This window comes from Chiloscyllium punctatum, chromosome 15 (genome assembly GCF_047496795.1).
Source record: "Chiloscyllium punctatum isolate Juve2018m chromosome 15, sChiPun1.3, whole genome shotgun sequence".
Lineage (NCBI taxonomy): Eukaryota > Metazoa > Chordata > Chondrichthyes > Orectolobiformes > Hemiscylliidae > Chiloscyllium > Chiloscyllium punctatum.
This window is the reverse complement of record NC_092753.1, coordinates 70351281-70368207: the sequence shown is the minus strand read 5'-3', so window position 1 is coordinate 70368207 and position 16927 is coordinate 70351281. Positions and strand designations below refer to the sequence as shown.

The following is a 16927-nucleotide window of genomic DNA, read 5'->3' as shown; positions in this document are numbered from 1 at the left end:
TGCCCTTAAGGGAAGGGCATCTGCCATTACTTTCTGTAACCTCATTGTACCATGTATTTTTAACTGCCCTCTAAAAAGGCCTGCCAAATCGCTTAGAACAAGAGAAATTCGGGATGGGCAACAAATGCTTGTCTTGCCAGTGACATTCACATCATATGAAAGAATAACCAGAAGTAAAACCACCCCTTCAGACTAACTAGTGATGTGTGACTTTTCCACATTAACCATATCCCAATGAAAAGAAAAAGAAATTGCCTACTCCTTTAAGGAGTTGTATCACATGATTTACCTTGATCCTGAAGTAAATGAACATCTATGGAAGAATGTGCATCACTCAAAGGAAAAAAGTATAAGGTTTTACAGCACCACATTGGCGGCAAACATGCATATTCACAATATGGCTCCAATCTGCATCATTTATGCCAATTTAATTGTGTATACCCTCAGGAATTTCCACATAAACCCACATTTATAGGATGATACATACTACCATAGCACTTTCAAATCATTTTAAAAGTGCTTTCAAGCAAAAATAAGATGCCGCTGCATCAAATCATGTGATATAAAACAGCGTTTTCTGTAATCTTGCTTTTCAACATGAATATTGAAAACAGTTTTAAGAGTTTGAAACTTTATAAATTGAATTACTACCCCATGCCCAATGTCCAATACATTTTTTACCTTCATGGTATGACACTCTATCATTAAAATCAAGCCACCAGAACAATTTGGGGGGAGTTCAATAAGAAGTTCTATAAAATAGAGCATACCAGGAGCAACATCATGTGTGCCTGACAGTGAGGGATCAGTCTATTAAAGCCAAAATATAGGACTATACGCATGCTAAAAAAGTGAAAGCAACAATACAATAGACAAGTAAACAATCTAATAGTAGATTGACTCAAAGCTTTGTCATCTTGTCATATCTAGGCATCAAGAGTGAAGGATAATTAAAATTTAACAGGTGGAGGAGGCTCAATGGATATGTCCATCTTCAATGATGGCACAGTCCAGTATAGACAATGATAAGACTGAAGTGTTTATGATCAGACATATCAAATGGATGATCCATATTGGCTTCCTTTAGAGGTGAGATGAGAGTGACTGTCTTTGATAGGTTGATGGTATAAGCAGAGATATCAAGCAGACCCAATAAACTTGATATCAAGGGAATTGTGAGGCAATTTTCCACTAGCTGGAGTCAAACTAAGTATTCAGAGAAATGCAGTTGTACATTATGTGCTGACTGGCTTGCCATAGTTAAGAAACCTCTACCGCTGCTGTAAGAGCTTTCAGTTTTAGTTTATGACAACCATTAAATCTATTATTTGAAACATGATGTCAGAAGTTTGAAGTTGAGATTAAGTGAATTTTCAGAGATGTCCAAGAATGCAAAAATTGAACAGAAGAATAAAAACCAGAGTTTTGAAAAACTGAGTGAATTCCAAATGGCTGTGTAGTTTTCATTCCCTGCTGCTATAGAAATGAAACACGATATGAGGCAGAATTGGCATTTGTTCCAGTCTCAGTGGGAAAACTATGAAATGACTACAAGACAAGATAAAAAGTCTGAATAAATAAAGCTTGCAACTCTAGTATTAGTAATGCAGTTGCACTACAAGTTATGATGCTTCCTAAACTTCACCAAGGAGTAGAGAACCCCAGACAGGGGAGAACTTGAAGACTTTGAAGATGAACTTTGAATGTTGTATTTATGTTACTAACGAATGTTATATGTTCGTCACCAGAACAAATAAGGAAGGGAGACTCCTGAACAGTATGTGACCAGGATGTGACATTGTTGAAAGATCTGATGAGTCCTGTCAGTTTGGACTACTAAAAGATGAGCTCGGGCATAAAAGATCCACTATGCAGATTCATAGCTCCTTGAAAGTGGAATCACAGATAGGCAGGATTGTGAAGAAGGCATTTGGTATGCTAGCCTTTATTGGTTTGTGCACTAAGTATAGGAATTGGGAGGTCATGTTATGGCTGTACAGGACATTGGTGAGACCACTCTTCGAATACTGCATTCAATTCTGGCCTCCCTCCTTTAGGAAAGTTGTTGTGAAACTTGAAAGGGTTCAGAAAAGATTTACAAGGATGTTACCAGGATTGGAGGATTTGAGCTATAGGGAGAGGCTGAATAGGCTGTGGCTATTTTCCCTGGAGCGTCAGAGGCTGAGGGGTGACCTTATAGACGTTTCTAAAATCATGAAGAGCATGGATAGGGTGAATAGGCAAGGTCTTTTTCCCAGGGTTGTGGAATTCAAATCTAGAGGGCATCAGTTTAAGATGAAAGGGGAAAGATTCAAAAGGACCAAAGGGGTAACTTTTTCACACAGAGGGTGATGCATGTGTGAAATGAGCTGCTGGGGAAGTGGTGGAGGCTGGGACAATTACAACATTTAAAAGGCATCTGGATGGGTATATGAATAGGAAGGATTTAGAGGGATATGGGCCAGCTGCTGGCAAATGGGACTAGATTATTTCAGGATATCAGGTTAGCATGGATGAGTTGGACTGAAGGGTCTGTTTCCATGCAGTACATCTCTATGATTCCAACAAAGCTATTTACATGTGCAGAAGCTCTGAAATTGTCAATCATCAATTACACCATATTAATAAGAAAACAGTCAAGGCTTTGCATTATGCTGAGACACATTCCAGACAAAATGATAATATACTGACAATCAGAAAAAACTAGTGAGGGAGAGAGAGAAAAACCCCACACTGCTAACTGACACAGCAGTGAATTTGCACAGTTACTGCCTTTGCTATTTGAGTTCATGCATCACTCGACATCAGAGTGTATCTAGGAAAAATAAACAAACAACGAAATTCACAGCTGACCTTGGAGGAATTGGTGTGGGTGAGCTCACAGCATAGGAACAGATAAGTGCATAGTTTCAATGTGTAACCTTGCTGTAAGTCTACAGTAGTGAATAAAGTGGATTCTTTCTTGATTATATGCTTTATTGAGAACTGTCTCTTGATTAAACTTATAAGTACTAAGTTAGCCTGGAGCACTGTTTTTTAGAGCAAAACGTTGGTGCTATTTTCTGGGTCTGTAGATTGTGAAGGAGCAAAGATGACCTTTAGTAGAGTGATACGCTCTTCCTGTTGGATATGGGAGGTTAGGGAGAGTTTCCATGTTACTGGTGATTATGTCTGCAGGAAGTATGTTTGGTTGCGAATTCTATCAGATCGCATGGATCGGTTAGAGTGGCAGTTACAGGCAATGAGGAATTTACAAGAACGAAGGGGTGTGATGGATGGCAGTTATAGGAATGGAGAATAACCACAGATACTGTCAGGTAGATGGGCTAACTTCAGAAAAGGTCAGAGAGGGAGGCAGGTAATGCAAGAGTCTTCTGTGGCTATTCCCATTTCAAACAAGTAAGCTGTTTTGGAAAATATAGGGGGTGATGGACTTTCAGGGGAATGTAGCACAAACAACCAAGTTTCTGGTATCGAGATGGCATCTGGCTCTAATGTAATGAGGGGTATGTCAGGTTCCAAATGATCGATTGTGATAGGGGACTCTCTAGTCAGAGGCACAGACAGACGTTTCTGTGGCTGGTAGTGAAAAATTAGAATGGTGTGTTGCCTCCCTGGTGCCAGGATCAATGATATCTCAGTGAGGATGCAGAATGGGGAGGGGGACCAGTAGGAAGTCATTGTACACATTGGAACTAACAATATAGGAAGGGAAAAGGATGAGATTATTAGCGGAGAATATAGAAAGCTAGGCAGAAATTGAAAAAGGAGGCCCTCGAGGGTAGTAATATTACTCCATGTGCCACCAGCGAGTGAGGGTAGAAATAGATGGATAGAACAGATGAATGTATGGTTGAGGAGCTGGTGCAGGGGAGAATCTTTTCTGAGGTAGAAGTGACCTGTACAAGGAAAATGGATTGTACCTGAATTGGAAGAGAGCTAATATACTGGCAGGAAGATTTGTTAGAGCTGCTTGGGACGATTTAAACTAGTAAGGTGTGGGTGGGGAGGGGGGAGAGGGTGGTGAGAGCCAGGGAAATAGTGAGGAAAGTGAACAAGCTGAGACTGGTACAGTTGGGAAAGGGAGTGAGTCAAACAGTCAAGACAGACAGGTACATAGCAGAGAGCAAGATGGGACTGATAAATTAAACTGCATTTATTTCAATGCAAGAGGCCTAACAGACAGGCAGATGAACTCAGGGTATGGTTAGGAACATGGGACTGGGATATCATAGCAATGACAGAAACATTTCCTAGGGATGGACAGGACTGGCAGCTTAATGTTCCAGAATACAAATGCTGTCGGAAGGATAGAAAGGGGGGCAAGGGAGGAGGGGGAGTTTTTGACAAGCATTAAGGATATTCCTGGGAATACATCTAGGGAAGTTATTGGGTGGAACTGAGAAATAAGAAAGAGATGATCACCTTACTAGGATTGTACTAGAGATCCCCTAATGGTCAACGAGAAATTGAGAAACAAATTTGTAAGGAGATTTCAATCTGTAATCTGTAAAAATAATAGGTAGTTATAGTAGGGGATTTTAACTTTCCAAACATAGATTGGGACTGTCATAATGTTAAGGGTTTAGAGGAACAGCAATTTGTTAAGTGTGTATAAGAAAATTTTCTGATTCAGTATGTGGATGTACCTACTAGAGAAGGTGCAAAACTTGACCTACTCTTGGGAATTAAGGCAGGGTAGGTGACTAAGTTGTCAGTGGGGGAGCACTTTGGGGCCAGCGACTATAATTCTGTTAGTTTTAAAAAAGTGATGGAAAAGGATAGACTGGATCTAAAAGTTGAAGTTCTAAATTATAGGAATACTAATTTTGATGGCATTAGGCAAGGACTTTCAAAAGCTGATTGCGGCAGATGTTTGCAGGTAAATGGGAGTCCTTCAAAATGAGGTAATGAGAGTCCAGAGACAATATATTCCTGTTAGGATGAAACAAAAGGCTGGTAGATGTAGGGAATGCTGGATGACTGGAGAAATTTTGCTTAAGATAAAGAAGGAATCATATGTCAGGTATAGACAGGAGAGATCGATTGAATCCTGAGAAGAGTATAAAGTCAGTAGGAGTATACTTAAGAGGGAAATCATGAGGGCAAAAAAGTGACATGAGATAGCTTTGGCAAATAGTGTTAAGGAGAATCCAAAGGGATTTTATAAATACATTAAGGACAAAAGGGTAACCAGGGAGAGAATAGGGTCTCTGATAGCTGAGCAAAGCAGCCTATGTTTGGAACTACAGAAGATGGGGGAGTAACTAAACGAGCATTATGCATCAGTGTTTACTGTGGAGAAGGGCATGGAAGATACAGAATATGCAGAAATAGATGGTGACATCTTGAAAAATATCCTTATTACAGAGAGGTGGTGCTGGATGTCTTGAAACACATAAAATTGGATAAATCCCCAGGACCAGATCAGGTGTACCCGAGAACTCTGTGGGAAGCTAGGGAAGTGACTGTGATATTTGCTGAGATATTTGTATCACCAATAGTCGCAGGTGAGGTGACGGAAGATTGGAGGTTGGCTAACACGGTGCCACTATCTAAGAAAGGTGGTAAGGAAAAGCCAGAGAACTATAGACCAGCAAACCTGACATCGGAGGTGGGTAACTTGTTGAAGGGAATCCTGTGGGACTGGAGTTTTATTTATTTGGAAAGGCAAGGACTGATTAGGGATAGTCAGCATGGCTTTGTGCATGGGAAATTATGTCTCATGAACTTGATTGAGGTTTTTGAAGAAGTAGCAAAGAGGATTGATGAGGGCAGAGCAGTAGATGTGACCTAAATGGACTTCTGTAAGATGTCCAACTAGGTTCCTCATGGAAGACTGGTTAGCACGGTTAGATCTCATTGAATACAGGAAGAACTAGCCATTTGGATACAGAACTGGCTCAAAAGCAGAAGACAGAGGGTGTATCTGGAGGGTTGCTTTTCAGACTGTAGGCCTGTGACCAATGGTGTGCCACAAGGATCTTGCTGGGTCCACTGCTTTTAGTCATATATATAAATGATTTGGATGTGAACATAGGAGGTATTGTTAGTAAGTTTGCAGATGACAGCAAAATTGGAGATGTAGTAGACAGTAATGAAGGTTATCTCATATTACATTGGGATCTTGATCAGATGGGCCAATGGGCCAAGGAGTGGCAGACGGAGTTTAATTTAGATAAATGTGAAGTACTGAATTTTGGGAAAGCAAATCAGTGCAAGAGCTATACAGTTAATGGTAAGGTTCTACAGAGTGTTGCTGAACGAAGAGATCTTTGATGCAGGTTCATAGCTCCAAGAAAGTAGAGTAGCAGGTAGTTAGGATAGTGAAGGTGTTTGGTATGCTTTCCTTTATTGATCAGAGCATTGAGTATAGGAGTTGGAAGGTCATGTTGTACAGGACATTGGTTAGGCCACTTTTGGAATATTGCATGCAATTATGGTCTATTTCCTATTGGAATGATGTTGTGAAATTTGAAAGGGTTCAGATAAGATTAACAAGGATGTTGCCAGGGTTAGAGGATTTGAGCTATAGGTAGAGGCTGAGTAGACTGGGGCTGTTTTCCCTGGAGAATCGGAGGCTGAGGGGTGACCTTATAGAGGATTATAAAATCATGAGGGCCATCGATAGAACAAAAAGACAAGGTCTTTTCCCTGGGATGGGAGAGTCCAGAACTAGAGGGCATAGATTTAGGGTCAGAGGGGAAAGTTATAAAAGGGAACTAAGGGGCAACTTTTTCATGCAGAGGGTGGTGCATGTATGCAATGAACTACCAGAGGAAGTGGTGGAGGCTTTTAAAAGGCATCTGGATGGCTATGTGAATAGGAAGGGTTTAGAGGGATATGGGCCAAGTAGTGGCAAATGGGACTAGATTAGGGTAGGATATCTGGTCGGCATGGTCGAATTGGACTGAAGGGTTTTACATGTCTATGACTCTGTAACTCTATAAGGAAGAGCCAGCAGAAAAATCAAGGTCAGAGGGCAGATTGTGAATATTGTAGAAGACATTACACAAAAGAAAAGAAACTATGTCCAAAGTAAGGAAAGTAGTACTCTACCTTTAAGAAGCTGAATCACATTGCACAGAAGTCCTTAGTCGTAAAGAAACAAAGTAGGCATTTAAGATGATTGCCTGAGAGATGTCAACCAGAGATTCTAAAGAATTACTCAACACCACAGAACAAGTTACCATCATCATCTAATGTGTATATAAGTGGTTTTAGATTGTTAAAAAAATGACCACATAAGGAGAGTATCAAGTGAGCATGCACTTCCAGATAAATACTAATACTCTGTGCAACATCATCTGTTGTGCATATCAAGATGGTGACCCATAACAGGAGGCAAGGTTCAGGCCAAAAAGATGGAACTAAATTGATCCTTAGAAACAAATGTAGCTGAAAGTCCAAAGCAGTGGGAAGAATGCAGATCTTTCAATCCAGGTGATAGATGCTAAGAAAAATCCAGTTATCTCAGCTGAAGCAAATCTAAGCTTTTACCGTTAACGCTGCACATGTCACAAGAGATCTGCAATTCACTAAGCCACTAGGTCATTGATGAATAGATCCTAAAAGTGCATAGATATTTTTAGAGGTGTTGGATTTGAGCTGGAGCTCTTTTGCTCTTTCCGTTTCTTTTCTTCTTTTATTCTCTTTTAATGTTTTTTGTCCTTTCTACTTACCTCCTGCCCTTGGATGACATCAGTGATGGTGAGTTGAGACAGTGGAGACTCAAAGTGAGGTCCAGCGTGGACATGAGGGACTCTCGGCTTCAAGGTGCAGCTCAGTGCGGACTCGACTGCATTGCCGGTTTAATAGTTTTTCTTTCTTGCTTTAGATGGAATTTATTTCTTTATTTTTCTAACTTATACCTTAGATTTTGTACCTAGGCACCTTTGTACCTAAGGTGACACCAGAAATGGCAACTTTGTATACTTTTTGCTGTATTCATGTATCCCTATACTTGAGTACATGTGACAATAAAGCTAATTCCAACTCTAATTCTAAGATATTCCTTATAAATATCATCTCAATGCAGATGACAGTTTGAGAACAACTCAACATCTGCCAAGAAGAGTTCTAGCTGCCCTCCAAGTCCAACCTGAAGGACAGGAGAGAAGAACTAAAAAAGACAAGAAGTGACAATTGGTAAGTGAAGCAGGATGAAAATAGAAATGTTCTAACTATACTCTAGAAGTTGTTTGGGAAACACAGGAGGTTGTATATGTTGTTGGCCACTTCCACTGTTAAAGAAGTGTGCATAGCACAAGATGCCCAGTGATCTTTCCCAACTGATGATCTGATATCTATGGAAGTGGAGACCAATGGCAAAAGCCAACACAGATCATGATCAAATTCCAGTATAATTCTCGAGAGAAACTATCCTATGAACCTGAAGGTGAACGAAGGAAAATGCTTGAATTCAAGTACGTAAATCATGTGTTGGCAGTCAAAGGACTTCACCTGAATCCTGGCAAAGTGAGAGCTCAAGCAGAAATGCATGACCAACAAATACAAAAGCAGTGAAGTGATTTGTTAGATTTGTGAACTATTTAATTAGGTTCTTGTCTAATTTTTTTTTCAGAACACAAACAGTAGACAAGTTTACTGCCGTATTGAGACACAGACCAAGGAGCGGCTTTCAAATGAATCAAAAAACTAGCAACAATTGTTGAATACGCTCATCAATCCTGAAGCAATATAGAATCTGAAAACTAAGTACCTTTCTCTGATCAATCACTCACCACAGGTGTATGCTCAGGAAATGAAAATCTACCAAGAATGAGCAGATATCAGAAAAGCTGAAAACAATGCACATGAAAAGGTCTGAACACATTAAAGATAATATATAAAATGCAGCGCACAGACTGTTGAAGTGGGACAGTCTAGAATGTACTGAGTTTTGTAACTGAATAATCATCTTTAGAGTCACAGAGAGTCAAAGAGTCCTACAGCTCAGAGACAGGTCCTTTGGCTCAAACTGGTCCATGCTGACCAAAATGTCCATCAATGCTAACCCCATTTCCCTGCACTTGGTCCATATCCTTCTAAACCTTTCCTTTCCATGTGTTGTCCAAATGCCTTTTGAATGTTATTAATGTACCCGACTCAACCTCTTCTGCTGGCAGCTCATTCCATATGCGCACCATGCTCTGTGTAAAACAGTTGCCCCTCAGGTTTCCTTTTATTCTTTCCCCTCAAACCTTCAACTGATGCCCTCTAATCTGCGATTCTCCAATCCTGGGAAAAAGACTGAGTACATTCACCCTATCCATGCCTTCATGATCTTATACACTTCTGTAAGAAACCCCCTCAGTCTCCTACACTCGAATGAAAATGTCCTAGTTTGTCCAATCTCTCCCTATAAATCAGACCCTTGAGTCCAGGCAACATCCTTGCAAATTTCTTCTGCACTCTTTCTAATTTAATAACATTCTTTCCATAGCAAGGTGACCAAAACTGAACAAATACGCCTAGGTTGGCCTCACCTACATCCTGTACAACTGCAATATTAATTCCCAACTTCTATACTCAATGCCCTGACTGATGAAGGCCAGTGTGCCAAAAGCCTTCTTCACTACCCTCTCTACCCATGGCTCCACTTTCAGTGAACCATGCACCTGACCTCCTGTCCCTCTGTTCCAATATACTCCTTAAGGCCCTACCATTCACCATGAAACTTCCGCCTTGATTTGACTTTCCAAAATGCAAGACTCACACTGATCTATATTAAACTCCATTTGCCATTTCTTGGCGCACTTTTTTGCTGAACATGTATATTGGGTATCCTGGGCAACTTGTAATTGCAAATATTAACACAATCTTTTTGTTTTTGTTATTAAAAGTGGAGTGTTTAGAGAAATACGTTTGCAGATAGTATACTGGCTGACTTGCTATCATCATGCGACCTTTGCCATAAGATCATTCACTTTAGCTGTGGCAGCCACTAAACAGATTTCTTGAAATCGAATCACACAGGATGACTTTTTTATGGCTGTTGCATCTTAGTGCAAGGTCATCACTGCAGTGGTTCCTCAAGACAGTGTCTTAGACATAACCATTTCAGCTGTTACCACAATAGCATTCCCTCCATTTGCAGATTATCAGATAATGAAGCAATCTTGCCTGCATGCAGCAGGACCTAGACAACATTGAAGCTTGGGCCAGGAGTGATTCTTTCCAACAACAGATGATCTACCTTCAAGCTCCAACCTTGATATTCAATGATATTAACACTGATGAACCATTAATATTCTAGGACCACCACTGAGCGGAAACTTAATCAAACCATTTCCATAAATATTGTGGCTGCCAGAACTAAGCCTATCCATTAGCAAAATATTACAAGGGTCTGGTTGTGATGTCTCCACTTCCTGGATGGATGCAGTTCCAGCAACACTCAAGATATTTGATGTCATCTTGGACAAAGCAAACTACTTGTCAGGCACTCCACCATTAACATAAACATTCACTTCCTCAATCACTAAAATACATTGGCAACAATGTCTCGCATACACAAGATGTCTTGCAGAAACTCACCAAGGCATCTTTCACAGGACCTTCCGATCCTCTAATATATACCATCTAAAAAGACAAAAATGGCAAGTAGGTGGGAGCATCACTTGATTAAATCTCCCTTCCAAGTCACATGCATTCTGGACTTGGAAACATATCATCCATTCTTCATTGTTAGTGCAAGAAAATCTTGGAATTCCCTCCTTACAGATTCAACAAAGTAGCTCCAGCGCAGAGACTGCATTCATTCAAGAACTGACTCACTATCATTCTTCCAAAGGCAATTAGGAATGAGCAATAAACAATGGCCACATCCTATGAATGAATTACAAGAAAAAAAATCAATAGACTGAGTCTCATTATGGCCCAATTTTCATTCTGAAGAGGTTACCTCTTATTAAAATGGACAAATATTATGTGGATTGATTTTAATTTCTCGTAAAATTTCAAATAGAGACACAGATGAAGAAACCATTCAACTGTTAGTAGTTTTTTACTAGGTAATTTACGAGACATGACAATAGAGTGCAAAAGGTATCGTGCCCAATTCTCTCTTCCTGTGAAATACTCTACGTGAAAAATAATCGTTTCCCTTCTCTTTCAGCCATGGTCCACTAAATGTACCCAAACAATAAAATGTGGAACATATGAACTCTATTGAAAAATATTGTAATATTGGCCAAAGTAATCAGCCAGGCAGCAAAACAGAAGGTTCTATAATCCATTAAAATGAAACTGGTTTAAGAAGTGAGGAACAAAACTCTGATATATTTCTGTCATTTACAATGCCATCTGGAACAGATTAATTACTTGTAATTTTTTTAAATAATCCAAAAGCTGTTTCAATTATATCTTTCTATTATGTAAAATTATCTAATAGTTTTGAAATCTGCTTGGTGTGGTCAAAATGACGTAGTGTTTTCTTATGGGTGTTAACATACTGACAGTTTCTATCAATCAAGAAACTTCCTCACTGACCTGACTAAATTAGCAAAATTTTAGCTTACATATGGATTTTCCAAATCAACAAATTTCAAATTGTCAGTATAAGACTTCACTCTCTTGTCCATCTGCATAGCTACAATTTGCAGAGACTGGACCTTGTACTTGCAATGAAATCATTTTTGGATCATAAAGATAAACCATCTAACAGCTGTAAAACTGCAACAGATGATTTCCATGGCCAGTCTTATTTTTAAAAATCTGCTTTCTTTGATGAAATTGGATACATTTTAGAAGGTAGTTCCAGTTCGCTCTTACATGCCAATGAAACAAACCTCAGCTATCCTTGAGTTCTTGCCATTTTCATTGCCGAAGTTAATGGCAAGTTTCTTTGATATCTTTTGAGTTTGGCCATTTTCGGTGTTCGTTGGTGAAGCTAAACAAAACACAATCACACATTAAGTGCAGATACTTTGAAAATGGTATTTCAGATATCAATTCTATAAACTGAAAAAGAGTTTCTATAAAGTATATTAATCCACATTCCAACTCTTACATTACTAATTATTTTGAGGTGTTTTATTGTACATTACGCTCTTTGGGTTGAATTTATTGCAGGGTGTGGGGGTCCTGATGGCATTAGGAAAAGCAAAGGAGCCTGACTGGATTCTGCACCCATCAAGCATTTATCTGTCTTGCTTCGATGCTCCCTTCCCTTAAAGGGTAGCAATGCAGCCTCCAAGAGATGGTGGCGATTTGTAAGGTCAACAGCTTTTTAGTCCAGCAGCACTTGGGGATGGGTGGCTACTTTGGGGTCTGTGCACAGCCAAGAGCAGCACCATTGGCACCTTAGATTCAGATTAGTGACGTTGGCTTGACAGGGTAGATGGAGAGGCTGGGAGTGGTGTTGCTGAATGTACATTGGTCTTACTGTGGGTATAGATCGTGTCCATGGGCTACAATAATCAACAGGCACTGCCCATCTCAAGGCCTCAGGAAAATTGTCAGTTTTTGTTCAGTGGTTTCCCATGTGCTAGAGACACTTCTGTTAACAGTGGCAATACTGGTTCCTTAAGGACTTGGAAGGTTTTCCTAGATCATTCCGATTCTTGAGTGAATCACAGGGCCACTCCACCTTTCGTTCCAATTCTATACTTCCTGTACCTCACAACCCACTCCAATTGGTCAAGTTAACCTGGAAGTGAAACTGTCTATTATTGTTCATGATCATAAACATGCCTTGTCAGTACTTGTTTTTGAGATTGTTCAATAGTTGGTTGTCACATGGAGGACTAAAGCATGTGTTGCCTATGCAGCTATGATTGGTTGGTGCTGGTGTGGTTGGTGCTGGTGATGACATGGGGTTATGGAGAGAGGTGTTGGTGCAGATAAAGCACACGGGAAGTAAAGGGAAGTCCCATAACAAAGTTACTCTGACTGGAGAAATTGAGGAAGGAATGTTGGACAGAACTGGAGGTTGGTGATGGAGCAACATGGGATGGGAATATAGTATAAAGTGTTGCTGATGGCATGGAAATGCAATGACGTTGATGGCCATCAAATGGCGAGGTCTAGTAAGATCGCATGGAAGTGGCAGACAACGTGGGATAATGGAACGGAATTGCAAGAAGAATGAGATAGGAAGAGTGTAATGAGAAGAATGGAATATCATGGGATGTGACTGCATGAGAAGAATGGTATGGCATAGAAAGCAGGGGACATCCATATCCAAGTGAGGTGGCATGGAAAAACTAGAATGCCATAGGAGAGGGATAGTATGGGAGGGAGAGATGGCCTTGGAGAGTAGTCAGAGGGGTTGGTGAAATACTATATTAATTTGACAGCAAATATTTTCTAAATTCAGATTTGAGGTTTGATTATAAGTCCAAATATAATTTTGTAGTATTGTATAAAATGGAAGTCTCTCCTGCTGGTGAAATTAATCTTGCACTGCCAAAAGCTTTTATAACTTGGAGTGTCTCTATTAAATCTTCCCTTTAGCTTCTCTGCTTTAAAAACATGTGCAGTTTCTCCCTGTCAACTGACGTCCATCATTTTTCCATAAGGAGAATGGTGAACAGGTCCAATTTCAATGCAATTTAAGATCACAGTTTTTAACTGCTTAATTATTTTGTGTGTAACTATTTATCTTTTATCCTTGTAAATGAATATTTTTCTTCATATAAAATAATTTGGAAAGCAAAACATTTGACATTAAAATTCACCCCATTCAATGGTTCCCATACTCTGCCAAAAGAAGATGCTAGATATTGTGAAAGATGCCGTACACAGACTTTTAATTTCTTTTGCACCTTTTTAAATTCTTTTATCTTTTGTGTGATGTTGATGTCACTGGAGAAGTCAGCATTCAATGCCCATCCTAAAAGCCTTTGAAAAAGTGGTATGAGCCATTTATGTAATAGACACTGACCCAAACCATTGGCCAAGATTTCATAATCATGTCTAACATATGGCCAGCAAATTTAAGGATCAGGCTGTCCTTGAACTCGATTAAGTAAATTATGAAAACAAAATCATCCAAATATTTTAACTTGCTCTACCAAATTAAAATGGGCAAATGTTGACAGCATATCCTCTACTGAATTTACATGATGAAATAATAGACTGAATTGCATAACTAATCACATAATAAATCTTCAGCTCTACCGTAACAAAAAAGTCAGCTTACAAGTCACAGCAGTAATGTAGTTGGTGGGTTCACTCCAAGTACCCTCTTCTTTTGCTTTGCTAACTCGTACCCCAAATTCATAAACAGTATTTGGTTTAAGGTTGTCTATTGTTGTTGCACTTGTTGGACAGCACTGATATAGCCATTTCTTGTCTCTTTCTTTTTCTCTGTACCGAACTGTGTAGTGCCTGAAGAAAGAAATGAAAAAAAAAATCACATAGGAAAATAGAAGCATAGAAAATAGGAGCAGGAGGCCATTCTGCCCTTCAAGCCTGCTTCGCTATTTAAATGATCATGGATGATCATTCAACTCCATACTCTACTCCTGCTTTCCCCCCCATATTCTTTGATGCTTTTAGCCTGAAGAACTATATCTGATGCCTTTTTTTAAAATATTCAATGTTTTTGCCTCAATCACTTGCTGTGGAAGAGAATTCCTCACAGCTCAACCTGTGACCTAAACTTGGAGACGTTGCATGTAGTTTCATCCTTTAAGTCATTAAAATATATTGCCAATACCTGGAGCCCCAAATGCATGCATTTTAATTTCTTGGGTAAGACTTCATTGAAAACTTTCTGAAAGTCCAAGTGAACTATGTCCACTGGCTCATACAAAAGCCTGAATACATGCACCAGCCAGTTTTGAAACAGTTTCTACCCTACTGTTATTAGAATACTGAATGGTCTCACAAATTCTTAACATTCTCCTGTACCTGTGTTTTCGTTTTTGCCACTGTTTACCTATTATTTATTTATCTATGTTATTTAACTCTGTGATCTGCCTGTATTGCTCACAAGACAAAGCTTTTCACTGGACTTTGGTACACGTGACAATAAATTCAATTCAATTCCCCTTTTACAAATGCATTAGTTACATGCTTTAAAAATTCCAGTAGATTTGCCAAGCATGACTTGCTTTTCATATATCCATGCTGACTGTCCAATCCTGTCATGGTTTTCCATGTTCTCTACTAATAAATCTTTGATAATTGACTGTAGCATTACCCCACTCCCAATGTCAGGCTAATCACTATATGATTCTCTGTTTTCTCTCTACCTCCCTTTTTTAAATAGTAAATTGACATTATCTGCCCTCCAATGCATTGGAACTGTTCCAGAGTCTATAGAATCTTGAAAGATAATCACCACTGCACCCACTATCATGAGGACCACCTCCTTAGTACTCTGGGATATAGGTTATTGGGCCCTGGGGATATGTCAGCCTTTAATCCCATCAATTTCTCATTTTCCAACAATATTTGCTTACTAATCCTGGTTTCCTTCCTATCAATAGACCCTGTGTGTTTTGGGATGTTATTTATTTGTGTGTCTTCCTTTGTGAAGGCAGAACCAAATGTATTTCATTGAACAGCGATCTCTTGTTCCCCATTATAACTTCCCCTGTTTCTGACTGTAACAGATCTTTTTAAAAATTTATTCACATGATGAGGGTGTTTCTGGCTAGACCAGTATTTGTTGCTCAGAAAGCAGTTAAGTGTAAGCAACTTTGCTGTGGGTCTAGAGTCACATATAGGCCGGGACATGTAAGGTTGACAGTTTTCTTCCTTACAGGACATTAGTGAACCAGATCAGCTTTTCACTAACAATAAATTCATGGTCATCATGACACACTTGACTCCAGATTTTTACTAAATTCACACTCTACCATCTGCCATGGCAGGATTTGAACCAAGGTTCACAAAACATTACCTCAGTCTCTAGATTAACAGTCCAGTGAGGCCATCACCACCCCCTTTATTTTCACTTATCCTTTACTCTTCACAAACTCACAGAAGCTTTTACAATCAGATTGTATGTTCCTCACAAGCCAACCCTCATAGTTTATTTTCTCACTCTGAATGAATCCCTTTGTCATCCTTTGATGAAATCAAATTGCTCTTAATCATTATGTTTTCTGCGTTTTCTTTGGCCAGTTTGCGTGCCCTTCTTTGGATCTAATATTAATCCTAATTTCCCTTGTTAGCCATTGTCAGACCACATTACCTCTTTTAGATAGGAATTTACAATTGTTGCAGTTCCTCTGTACATTCTTTAAATGTTTGCCATTGCCTATCCACCATCACCCCTTTAAATGACATTCCCCAATTTATCAGAGTTAGCTAATGTCTCACAAGCTCATAATATCCTTTGTTTAGATTCAGGACCCCACCCCAGCCTCAGAATCAACTACATCACTCTCTATCTTACTGAAGAGTTCTATCATATTATGTTTCCCCCAAGTTTCTATCATACTATGTCTAGCACAACTAGATTGACAGTTATTCCTTTCTCATTACATAATCCCTAATCTAAGATGGCCTGTTCAATAACTGATCCCTTAACATATCAACCAAAAAAGAACACAGTGCACAGGAGCAGCATGGTGGCTCAGTGGTTAGTACTGCTACCTCACAGCACCAGGGATATGGGTTTGATTCCAGCCTTGGGGGACTGTCTGTGTGGAGTTTGCACATTCTTCCCGTGTCTGTGTTGGTTTCCTCTCACAATCCAAAGATGTGCAGGTTAGGTGAATTGGCCATGGGTAAATTGCCTATATTTTTCAGTGATGTGTAGTTTAGGTGCATTAGTCAGGAGTAAATGTAGGGCTATGGATCTGGGTGGGTTACTCTTTGGAGAGTTGATGTGGACTTGTTGGGCTGAAGGGCCTATTTCCATGTTGTAGGGGGCTCTATAAAAATTCAAGAATCGCTCCTCTACAATGTTGTCACTGATTTCATTCAATCAGTCTAGATGCAGATTAAACTCCAGTTTAAATATTTT

General features: G+C 39.5%; 1 protein-coding gene across 1 annotated transcript in view; it reads right to left on the bottom strand.

The window, feature by feature from the left end:
- The window catches only part of abi3bpb (ABI family, member 3 (NESH) binding protein b), a 330661-nt gene that overhangs the window by 249583 nt on the left and 64151 nt on the right, over window positions 1–16927 (bottom strand). The window contains exons 5-6 of the mRNA XM_072585416.1: window positions 14147–14334; window positions 11793–11893 (exon numbers count right to left, since the gene is read on the bottom strand). Of these exons, the coding sequence (XP_072441517.1) occupies window positions 11793–11893; window positions 14147–14334 (289 nt within the window). The remainder of the gene's footprint in view (window positions 1–11792; window positions 11894–14146; window positions 14335–16927) is intronic.